The sequence below is a fragment of the Cydia pomonella genome, chromosome 1 (assembly GCF_033807575.1).
Source record: "Cydia pomonella isolate Wapato2018A chromosome 1, ilCydPomo1, whole genome shotgun sequence".
Lineage (NCBI taxonomy): Eukaryota > Metazoa > Arthropoda > Insecta > Lepidoptera > Tortricidae > Cydia > Cydia pomonella.
This window is the reverse complement of record NC_084703.1, coordinates 48,891,544-48,903,931: the sequence shown is the minus strand read 5'-3', so window position 1 is coordinate 48,903,931 and position 12,388 is coordinate 48,891,544. Positions and strand designations below refer to the sequence as shown.

Below are 12,388 nucleotides of genomic sequence, written 5' to 3'. Positions count from 1 at the left end.
TTAGGTCATACTGAGCCACTTTTATTATGGGACCAACCCCGAAATCGAAAAAAAAATTGGCTGTTTCATATATTTTTTTGGTCTGATGTTGAAAATTCCTATGTTAATTTTTTTTCGCGGGTACAGGGATGGTCTCATAGTAAAAGTTGCTCTACGGCTAACATTAACGGGTTTAAGTAATTACTTTACGTTCAGATACATACTGTATGTTTGTCGCCAATGTCTGTCTGTGGCATAGTAGCTCTCCAACGGATGGACCGATTTTGATGCGATAGCGTAAAAGCGAGTTCTCTTGCTGTAGTTCTTAGCTATATCGATCCAGCAGCTTGGAGTAGTTTTTCATAATAATGTAAGTCATTTTTGGTATAAAATTGATATTTTGGGGATATAGCGTAGGGGTTTTTACAAGCTTTTATTTAGTCTATCCCGTTGTCTGTCTGTCTGTAATCAAATGATGATTTAATGATACTTATTTTAATTATTGTCGTACGATGTAGCTTTTTGATCAATCCTGCTCCAATAATCATACCAATATCCATATAAGGTCAATGTGGCGAAGACTGGCACATAAAATGCGGGTAAGACCGTCACGGGGCAGTATTTGTATACGTATGCTCAGACAGAACGGAAGAGCTTCGCTTGCTCTATCGAGCTGGTTATGCAAGTGGAGTATATGTACGAACTCATTAAAAACGACGGAAGAGCTTGTAGACGGTCTTCCCTTATAGACGGTCTTCACTACATTGACCTTTGAACTAATTTAGATGTCGCTTTTAGTGCGAACCTACGAGTGTCTTGTGAGGGCGAACCGCCATCTGCCGGAAATAAAATTGGATAACGCTTTATTTGACAAACGTCCGATTCTTTTTTCCACAGCCCAGTTAGTGCAGTGGTAGGCAAACTTGCTTCATGGGGGGCCAGAAAATTTTAAAAATCCGAGGGCCGGAACTGCGGAATAAATAATTAATAGAATCAGGCGTTAGCGTTGGCGTTGCGGAAATCCATGCTAATTAAAGCAAGAAACATTACTTTGCTAATCCGCGAGAAAATACTGAGGGGGACTGGTCAAGGTATAAATATGGCCGACCGTTCTAGACAGCTCAGTCAGTTGTCGGGTGTCAGACCGTCAACATCTCCAGCATCTGAGGATGCCTCTTAGAGAGGCGAAACACGTGTCGAGTTTTGTACTTTTGGTGGTGGGTTGTTATATTTATTTGGGAACATTAATTGCATGTAAAAAATACGCAAGTAAGTATAACGGGTTAGCACTGTTTGACTAACACGTTACTTTCTCGCGGATTAGCAAAGTAATATTTCTTGCTTTAATTTGCGGAATAAATGCATTTTGATTTGAAACCGTTATGTCCCGAGCAATATACTATATATTTCGAAGGACCGGCGGCGGGCCGGATGAAACCCTTGGGCGGGCCGGAGTTAGCCCGCGGGCCGTACTTTGCCCACCACTGAATTTTAGTTCATCGCTTTTACTCGATAGACTAGTACAATAGGGTTGTTGACACATGTCGAATTGTATAACTTTACTAAATCTAGTTAAATAGATAGAAAATGAGCAAATTATCACAAACGATTGAAAACTACGACGTTTCAATATTACTGAGTTGTACTGATAGTGCGGAATGTAATACGCGCCTACTAGAAACTATTGGCACGGTCACCACCTGGCTACATGAACACAATTTAGACATTAACTTAACAAAAACAAAAGTCATTCAATTTAAACCCACGCAGAAGAAACCGTTGCAACTACACTTAGATATCAACGATAGTCCAATTGAAGAAGTTGGTGAGTTTAAATTACTAGGCATAAAATTAGACTCCGGCATAAACTGGAAATCGCACATCCAAAATATTAAATCAAAACTTGCAAAGTTTGTATATGCACTTAGTGTTTTAAAAATAAATACCAATTTGGAATCTGCTATGACGGCTTATTACGCGTACGCGCACGCCTGGCTGAGTTACGGCGTAGTCCTGTGGGGTGCGAGCACCGATGCTCACCAACTATTTGTTATGCAAAAAAAGTGTGTTCGCATTCTAACCAATACACGTATTCCAAATAGTTGTCAACAACATTTTAGAGACCTTAAAATATTAACACTACCCTCTATGTATATTATGGAGGCAGCAGTATTTGTCAGGAGCCACCCCCACTTATTTAACGGAACGGAAGTATTCAAACCCGAGAGTAGACGGAAAAATCAAATTATCTTACCGCCTAGCAAGTTTGTCATGGTTAAAAATGGTCCCTTCTATCGATGTGTCCAAATAATGCAAAAAATTCCCGATACTGTTAAACAATTCAGCGACATTAAGTTATTTAAAAATAAATTAAGGAGGATACTTATTGAGAAATGTTATTATACCATAGACGAATTTTTCAAGGATCAATCTTTAGCGAACATGACATAAAACATTTAATTTTATATTTACTGAGAATGAATTGAATTTATCTACATATTTTCTCTAATGTAAAACATTGGCATATACGTAATTATGTTGACATGCACGACTTGTTATAATTATAAACTAACTTAGTAATTGCTCTCAAGTTTAAATTTAGTTTAAACCAAGTGTTGCATGATAATTTTATTATTGTAATTTTTATTTAGGATTAAGTAACATGTCCCATATTGTATGCCCTAACAGGGTATCATGTACCTACTAAGTCTAAAAATAAGATCTTTATGTACTGATGAACATGATAAAACAATGGATTAAATGAAATGAAAAAAAAACTAAAAAAAATATATGGGAATAATAATAAAAAATATAAGATCTCAAAGTTTCAAAAAAATAATGGCACCATTTGATTTCTAAAATTTTATTAAACAATATATTGTATATCAACTATATACATAAACGCCCTGACAAAATCGCAATTTCCTTATTTTTCATACATCGAAAGCGGAACTGCTTCTAAGCAATAGTGACGGTACAGTCAAGGTATTAAATATCGATACGGACAAAGTGCCAGAAATATGTATACACGACCTTATTGCCTACATATTAAAGTAGAGTGTAGATATTTTGTCACTTTGTCCGTATCGATATTTATCACCTTGATGTATTGCCATTTTTTTAGGAGTGTTTCATCAGTAAAGTGAGATTGTCAGACTTTGACTATCATTTGTGACTTTAGTGTTGCTTTAAGGGGCTCCCTAACTCCAATGACCTTCGATCTGAATCCCTTAGTGTTCTAATGTTTTTTTGTAGCTTATCATATTAACAGCAACGGCTTTAAGAAATATAGTATCCCATATTTACTTCAAAATTCAATGTGTTCGAGATATTTGGCATCAAAGTTGAACAATTTTAGGCCAAAAAATTGGTTTTCTGACCATAACTTTTGTGTTAATTAGTTTAAAATTAAAATCTTAGACCGGTTTTTAGAGACGTTAAAGTCGAACCTAAATACGTAGATTTCGTACATGTAAAATTATATACAGCAATCGAGTAACGAAATAAGTGTTTTTTTAGACAATGTTTAAAAAAATAATAAAAAAATAAGTGTCCATTTCTCTCAAAATCCGGTAGACCAGAATGGAGATAAAAGATTGAAGAACCGATAGCCGAAACACTTATAATTTTATCGGTAGTGCAAATGTAGGAGTAACGACTCAAAACTTGTCGAAAATCGATAAATACCGCAGGGAGCCTCTTAAAGCAGTGGGTCCCATATAGACATTCAAATATCAAATATCAAACATTTATTCAGCAAATAGGCCACAGGGGCACTTTTACATGTCCATTTTTACAAACAATAAAAATTAAAAAAAAAAAAACTATAAATATGGAATCGATGAAATAAGAAATACTTTATTAGAGATGTATACTGTCTCTAAATGTCAAATTACACAAAAAAAACTATGATAAAAAAATAAGACCATAAAATACTAAAATTCTTTAAAGATGTATAAGTCTCCAAGTGTCAGAGATAAATTATAAAAAAAGATATTAAATTATCCTTAGTAATGTAGAGGGTCGCCAAGGCTTGTATTCTTATATAAATAATTAAAAGACAAAAAATAAAATAATTAAAACCGACAAGAACCGAATGAAGTGTCTCACGTTAATGCCACTCAATTCGATCCTCAAAACGAACCTGATCGACTGAAACGATTAGTAAAAATATGTCAACCAGCCTATTTTGATTTCATCCACTCCCAATATGCATTGGTGTTTGTCTGTTTGTCTCTGCTAAAGTTGATAGTGCTATTTTGAACCCCACTGACCCTTGTGATTTCAAAACAATGTTTTTTTGCCTATACCAATTATGTAACAGTGGCGGTCAATAGTTTTTTTTGTTGAGCATGGTAAAGAAAATCTAATAAATGCACTTAATTAATTAAATTACTCTTTCAGAATATTAACGTATTATTATTATTTCACAGGAATGCGTTGAACAAAACGGCACGTGGCGTTGTATCACGCCAGTGGACCAATCAGCGTGCACCCCTCACCCGTGCAACAACGGTACCTGCGTGCCATTGGACGGCGGTGGCTTCGTGTGTCAGTGCGGCGCCGGCATCAATGGTGAGTGTGTCGCATCACACCTGTGGACCAATCAGCGTGCACCCCTCACCCGTGCTACAACGGTACCTGCGTGCCATTGGACGGCGGTGGCTTCGTGTGTCAGTGCGGCGCCGGCATCAATGGTGAGTGTGTCGCATCACACCTGTGGACCAATCAGCGTGCACCCCTCACCCGTGCTACAACGGTACCTGCGTGCCATTGGACGGCGGTGGCTTCGTGTGTCAGTGCGGCGCCGGCATCAATGGTGAGTGTCGCATCACACCTGTGGACCAATCAGCGTGCACCCCTCACCCGTGCAACAACGGTACCTGCGTGCCATTGGACGGCGGTGGCTTCAAGTGTCAGTGCGGCGCCGGCATCAATGGTGAGTGTCGCATCACACCTGTGGACCAATCAGCGTGCACCCCTCACCCGTGCAACAACGGTACCTGCGTGCCATTGGACGGCGGTGGCTTCGTGTGTCAGTGCGGCGCCGGCATCAATGGTGAGTGTCGCATCACACCTGTGGACCAATCAGCGTGCACCCCTCACCCGTGCAACAACGGTACCTGCGTGCCATTGGACGGCGGTGGCTTCAAGTGTCAGTGCGGCGCCGGCATCAATGGTGAGTGTGTCGCATCACACCTGTGGACCAATCAGCGTGCACCCCTCACCCGTGCAACAACGGTACCTGCGTGCCATTGGACGGCGGTGGCTTCGTGTGTCAGTGCGGCGCCGGCATCAATGGTGAGTGTCGCATCACACCTGTGGACCAATCAGCGTGCACCCCTCACCCGTGCAACAACGGTACCTGCGTGCCATTGGACGGCGGTGGCTTCGTGTGTCAGTGCGGCGCCGGCATCAATGGTGAGTGTGTCGCATCACACCTGTGGACCAATCAGCGTGCACCCCTCACCCGTGCAACAACGGTACCTGCGTGCCATTGGCACTGCGGCGTCGTGTGTCTAGAGGTCCAAGATAATGACCAGATATAGAAGTTTTTGTGGGAAAATAAAGTGGGTGACAACATCAAATATCGACACGTCTGCTATCGATACCTTAACGTTATAGATATTTTTTTAATTGTATAAGAAGGTATCTACCGCTAAATACACAACACATTAGATATCTTCTTTGATATACCCATTGGTAGTTTTCAATTCTTTTGACAACGTGTTCTACAATTTACGTTTTTATTTTTACCTACTAAATATGTGTAATAAAGAAATTATTATCAGATTTGTAATTGATTTGCATTCTTGAAATTTCTCGTTAATTTACAGCAAGCAAAAGGTATATTTGTCGATGTTTCATTTTCTCAAACACTCGTTTTTGCAACAAAAGCTTCTATGTCTGGTAATAACGGTTGATTTTTGTCAAAAAATTCATTTTTGACAACAATTTCATTTTTGGTACAAGCTTTTATTGCTAACTATACTTTTGACAAATAAATTTGTCAAAAATTTCTTTTTTGGTACAAGCTTTTATTGCTAACTGTACTTCTCTTTCTCAGACAACTAATACTCATCGAGACAATTCTAAAAACCTCAAACGCAATTAGGTTGCGTTGTTTTCTCACAGAGTTCCTATAGCTACCTCCTGTCTCCATCTAGATCATCTCGATGGTACCATAATATTGCATTGTCACCCGACTTACACATGTATGCAAATTTCAAATTATCATTCGGAAACCGTAAAGTGGGTCAAATTGACATGCAAGATTTGACCCGTACATACATAGTGACTTACATAGGTACATTGCAAGTTAAATAAAACCTTGTAAAACTTTTTAACAAAAAATAAAACCGACTTCAATAATTACCAAAAGCGCCATACATGTACCTATAACATTTGAAGAGTTCCCTCGATTTCTCCAAGATCCCATCATCAGACCCCGACTTGGTGCCAACGGGACCATCTCGGGGTTATACCCGTTCGATTAAAAAAAAAATAAAATCGGTTCACGATTCTCGGAGATATCGAGTAACATACATACAAAAAAAAAATCAGTCGAATTGAGAACCTCCTTTTTTGAAGTCCGGTAAAAATAGGCGTAGCCTTGTGTGCAAATAACAATACCAGCATACAATGAATCACAAATACATACATTATACTATGAACTCGTGATCTGTAAAGTGGGGTACATTAGAAATGTAAACAGAACTATTCGCCTGTGACAAGGTGTCATTTGAGCAATTCATCGTGTGTACGGGACGCCAACTCACTGCAGTTTTCCATTAAACTTAATACTAAAGTGGACGACCGAGCCTTTTGAAACAAAACGTTTCCTCTATGGATATTAAAATTATATGACACAATTTCATGTATTCGCTATGTGCACGACTGTCACGCAACCTAGCGTCCGCAAGTCTAGGGGAAAACGTCAATGCACTACATCTTATAAAACTACTCCAAAACTAAAAACTACTGAACGGATTTTCATACGACTTTCATCTATCAATAGAGTGATTCTTGAGGTAGGATTAAGTATATAACTTGTTAAGGTTTTATATAAATTGGTTGAAATATAACGATGTTGTCGGAAAAAATCACGCTGGCTAGGAGCTGTAATCGAAAACGCTGCCTAATCCGTTTGAGCTATAACAACACAATGTATGGTGGGGTTGTTTCTCATTCATAGGTCTACAAAAAACTCCGACGACGTTAAATGTCTATCTTTTAAGGATAACTTACTATACGAATTCTTAACTTCTAGAAAAAGATCACGTAATATGTGGCATTTGCAAAGCTATTCACACGGAGACGTTATTCACAATTATCAAATTAAATACGTTAGTTATATGAAGCATTTCATACAGATTACAATAGTCCCTTAAACCATACAATTTAAATGAATATTTCAGGAGTAATCGTAAATCAAAGTTTCATTTCGAGCCATATAATTGTACGAAATGTTAAAGACGCTATCCGCAGTTAGTTCTAATTTTTACCACCTTATGCGCTGGGATCGCTTTACTTACCCCCGCCATGCACTTCGCACGGTCCCAATATCTACCACGGCTATGCTCCTGCATTCGATTTCTTTCGAATTTTAAATTATTATTAGAGTTATATCAAATTGTAGGCATTTGTTTTTTGCTTCTAATTCTTGTAATAATCAAAAACCTGGACAAGTGTGAGTAGTACTCGCTTACCGAGGGTTCCGTAAAAAAGATTATTTTTTTCATGTTTATTGTTTTCAGATTTTTCCTTGTACTTGTAATATAAGACCATATTACTTGTTAAATGTAATATAGGTCAATGGGAAGTACCCTATAAATTTTGATTCTCTTGAGAGTGTCAAATATACGATTTTTGAAATGAAAAATGATAAATAAAATAGTTTTTTATTTCTCTTTTGAAGTTACATCGCAAAATATATTTTGGTTGGCTGCGTTTTTTTATACCATATAAAACCGTTTAATTCAGATTATTGAGCCATAACGATGTTATTATGAACTTAAAAGCTATGTTCACCTACTATAGAAAAAAAACGAATTAAAAATAAAATAAAAACTAATGACGAAAAAAAAACTAAGAGGTAAAACTAGGTATTTGGGAGATGTGTGGCCATTATGAGAAGAGCAGCACAGGTTGCCATGCTATTATATATGTTATTATGTTGCTCTATTTAGTTCTCCCAATTGCCAAGTCGAGGGGCTCGACCAACACCCTGAGAAGAGTGCCTTCACCCGTGTCGATACCTCCACGCGTTCCCGAGATAAAGTTTTTTTTTTTAAGTATAAAGGGTCTTGACAGACAGACGGACGGCCGGACAACAAAGTGATCCTATAAAGGTTCCGTTCTTTCCTTTTGAGGTACGGAACCCTAAAAATCGAAAAAAGTCAATACATCAAATTATTTAAAATTATTTTCCATAATGTCCAGAGATAATGCGGGCCACGTTTGTATTAAGAAGCGGTTGTCGCCTGTCCTCTTAAAACCACACATTTCGTCGATCGTCTTAATGTATGAGCTATAAGGAGTGATGCTAAGTTTGCAGTCGAGGTAAATCTTCATATATAAATCATATTTGCGGGTCGTTTTTCAAGACATGCGTCGCTTAATGACATAATCCGTCGATCTCTTGCCACCATCAATGTGCCTGCTTTTCTTGAGTCGACTGCCATTATCAGGGATGATGGCAAGAGGCCTGATGTGTCCTTGGTTCCTTGGAGCTTGGGACGGATGTTAGTGTGGGATGTTACCTACGTAGACACACTGGCGTCCCACCTCCAATGGACTAATGTAAAAGCGGGCGCAGCGGCGGAAAGCGCCGAAATTTTGAAACGTAATAAATTTAAGAACCATTTGGAGTTGAAACTCTAGGTCCGTGGGCTCCCAGCGCGCACAAGTTTTTTGGAGATATCGCGAAACGTCTGATTGACGTAATTGGTGACCGAAGAGCTGGCGGCTTCCTCGCACAACTCGTATTCCGATACAACGAGGAAATGCCGCCAGCATCCTTGGTACAATGCCTCAAGGGCCTATTTTAGATATAAGCTAGTTATAGTAATCATCTGTATATATCCATTATGTATATTGTTATTGGAAACAGAATAGAATAAGTAATATTCATATTAAAAATTCTACTCATCAACTATTTAAAACTGGTTCCTATTCAAAATTCAAAACACGTCACTTGGCACATTTGTATGCTTTTACCCGCCGTGACCATATCAGGTGCGTCACTAGTGATGCGACCAAACCGGTTCCTACCAACGAACGAACCAGTCAGCTGATTCATAATCGATATTTAATCGAATCGCGCGTACCGCACCGATCGTTACACACCGTGTCTATTGTTTTTTTTTTAATTTACTCGCGCGTATTGTAAGAGAACGACGTACACTTGTGTAAAGCAGCTGTGTTTAAAATGTGACTAACTCTGAGTTTGTACTACAACAATTGGGTTAATACAGTTTTTGTGCTATTTATGTTGCGTTAAATTATTCAAATGGTCAGTTTTAAAGTTGTGCTATTAATTTTAATTTGTTTTGAAGGTAATTAAAAGTTTTTTTTTTTAATAACTAATATTTTTTAGCATACTGGTTCTGATTTTTAACCAACTTTAAGAAGGAAACAATTGATGTTTTAGTTGCGTGTTGACGTGATCGTGAATGTGGTAACGAGCTATTGTTTTATACCTGAATGCCACTTGAATGTTTGACCTTATGATCGTGTTTTGCTCGCCAGTTTATTCAAAATTAAGTAGATTTTTTTGTGTATTTATATTAAGAAATGTATTTAAAAGAAAATTGTATAAGGGTATAGTCATGATAAAAAAAAAAAAAAAAACAGTTTATTAGAGTTCAAAAAATGATGTCCGTTCATTAATGTCTGAGGCTATAAATGCAATAAATATTCTTTACAGTACATATGGCGCTACTTTACGGCACTAGTGCGAAAATTAGCATATTACGTTACTGTGTCGAACATTTAAAGGGCCATATGTACTGTAAAACGTTGCACGATACATGTGCGAATAGGTAATTCGCGACTCATGTCGATTTTATCGCCACTCTGTTCGAATTTCCTATTTTTCGCCCTGGTATCGTAATGTACTATTACAGTACATATGGTGCTACTTTACCGCACTAGTGCGAAAATTAGCATATTACGTTACTGTGTCGAACATTTAAAGGGCCATATGTACTGTAAAACTTTGTACGATACATGTGCGAATAGGTAATTAGCGGCTCGTGTCGATTTAAAACACTCCCTTCGGTCGTGTTTTAATTTATCGCCACTCTGTTCGAATTTCCTATTTTTCGCACTTGTATCGTAATGTACTATTACAGTACATATGGTGCTACTTTACCGCACTAGTGCGAAAATAAGCATAGTACGTTACTATGTCGAACATTTAAAGGGCCATATGTACTGTAAAACGTTGCACGATACATGTGCGAATAGGTAATTCGCAACTCGTGTCGATTTAAAACACTCCCTTCGGTCGTGTTTTAATTTATCGCCACTCGTTTCGAAGTTCCTATTTTTCGCACTTATATCGTAATGTACTAATAACTCATCAGTATATTGTCTTAGTTTTTTTTTTTATAATGCTTTTGTGTGCGTCGCGGGTTATAACCCCGACTCGTACCAATAAGTTTTTCGGAACTTATGTACGAAATTGTATCATTTCATATTTACCAGTCGCTTTTCGGTGAAGGAAAACTTCGTGAGGAAACCGGACTAATCCCAAGGCCTAGTTTACCCTCTGGGTTGGAAGGTCAGGTGGCAGTCGCTTTCGTAAAAACTAGTGCCTACGCCAAATCTTGGTATTAGTTGTCAAGCGGACCCCAGGCTCCCATGAGCCGTGGCAAATTGCCGGCACAACGCGAGGAGGAACAGCTTTCGTGTGCGAAAATAATATCCACATCCCGAACTTTCAATAAACTTTGAAGACTTTTATTTTTTTAGTAATTGTATATCTCGATATTCTCGATATTTAAATATATACATACTGTGGCAGTATTGTTTCAAACTGGTACTAATTACGCTGTAAATACATCAGTAATGAACAGCGGAGATCGCGTTCTTCAGTGAATTATACGTACATCGCCACGGCATCTACTAGAAATAATGTCAATAAATGAGTTGATTGACACATAGTCGTTGAACGAAACAATTGACAACTATGACATTGAATATAGACGTCTCAATCGGTGTTAATAGGAAATATATCATTTTTATGTTTTGTCCTCCATTCGGGATCGAAAGAGCTCCAATCTGAGTATTAACATAAAAAAATCCAAATTTGAAAATAAAATGTAGCGTGCAACATTAAAGCCCGACCAGAAATATATGATCATTGTCAAGAGGGCGCTGTTGTTCTCATGTATAGGGTGACAGTTCAGTTTAGTATGAAAAAAATAGTTTCAATGAAATTCCGCAATATGGCGCGTGATCATATATTACTGGTCAGGCTTTATTATGGCCGTGAGCGACGCAATCAGATTCAAATTTAAATGTACAGATGTAGTGAGTAATCCTTTCTCATCGTTATTTACGGAAACGTACGAACGTGTCATGCTATTTCAGTCAGTCTCAGTACAAAATGTATTTTTCTTTAGTGAACGAAAGTAAGAAAAAATATCTACTACATACTTTTTCTCGGTTTCGTTAAACATAAATCTTCACTTGGCACTTCAAAATAGCGAGTATAAACAAGATTTGCTCTATACAATACTACTTATCTTAGATTTAGGTCGATTTTTTTTTTATAGCCTATTTTGTGTCCCACTGCTGGGCAAAGGCCTCCCCTTTTTTCCGCCACTCATCACGGTTTGAAGTATGTTAGGTCGAATGAAAAAATAAAATAAAAATACACGTGAGGTTATGTCGGGGAGGGGGGGTTAGCCAAGAACCTCACCAAATGTCACCAAGGGGGAGGGGAGGTCAAAAAAGTAGCCGAAAAAACCTCGCGTGATTTGTGCACAAGCCCTTTGTGTGTGCGTCCCCTGCACGGGGAGAGCGGGGTGCGCGGGAGTCCTGATAGTTAACTGCACCAGAGCAAATTTTAAAACCAGTCGATATAAGCTGTTGCACTCTACGCACGCCCCCTTATACTAGTTTTTATAGATGTACCGCCCTCTTTAAAAAATATTAGTACATTACGATATAAGTGCGAAAAATAGGAATTTCTCACATGTATCCTACAATGTTTTACAGTACATATGACCCTTTAATTTTTTACATAGTTACGTAATATGCTAGTTATCGGACTAGTGCGGTAAAGTAGCACCATATGTACTGTAAAAGTAGTTTCTATAATAAACATAAGAGCCTCGGTAGAGAGTACCATTTGGCGTTAAAACTCTAAGTCCATGAGGTCCCAGTGCGCACAAGTTTT

At 38.2% G+C, this 12,388-nt stretch overlaps 1 protein-coding gene across 1 annotated transcript in view; it reads left to right on the top strand.

Annotated features, from left to right (window-relative positions):
• LOC133529293 (protein crumbs) overlaps positions 1-12,388 on the top strand; it is a 200,344-nt gene that overhangs the window by 116,673 nt on the left and 71,283 nt on the right. The window contains exons 15-17 of the mRNA XM_061866993.1: positions 4,413-4,676; positions 4,780-5,038; positions 5,164-5,400. Coding sequence (XP_061722977.1) covers positions 4,413-4,676; positions 4,780-5,038; positions 5,164-5,400 — 760 coding nt within the window. The remainder of the gene's footprint in view (positions 1-4,412; positions 4,677-4,779; positions 5,039-5,163; positions 5,401-12,388) is intronic.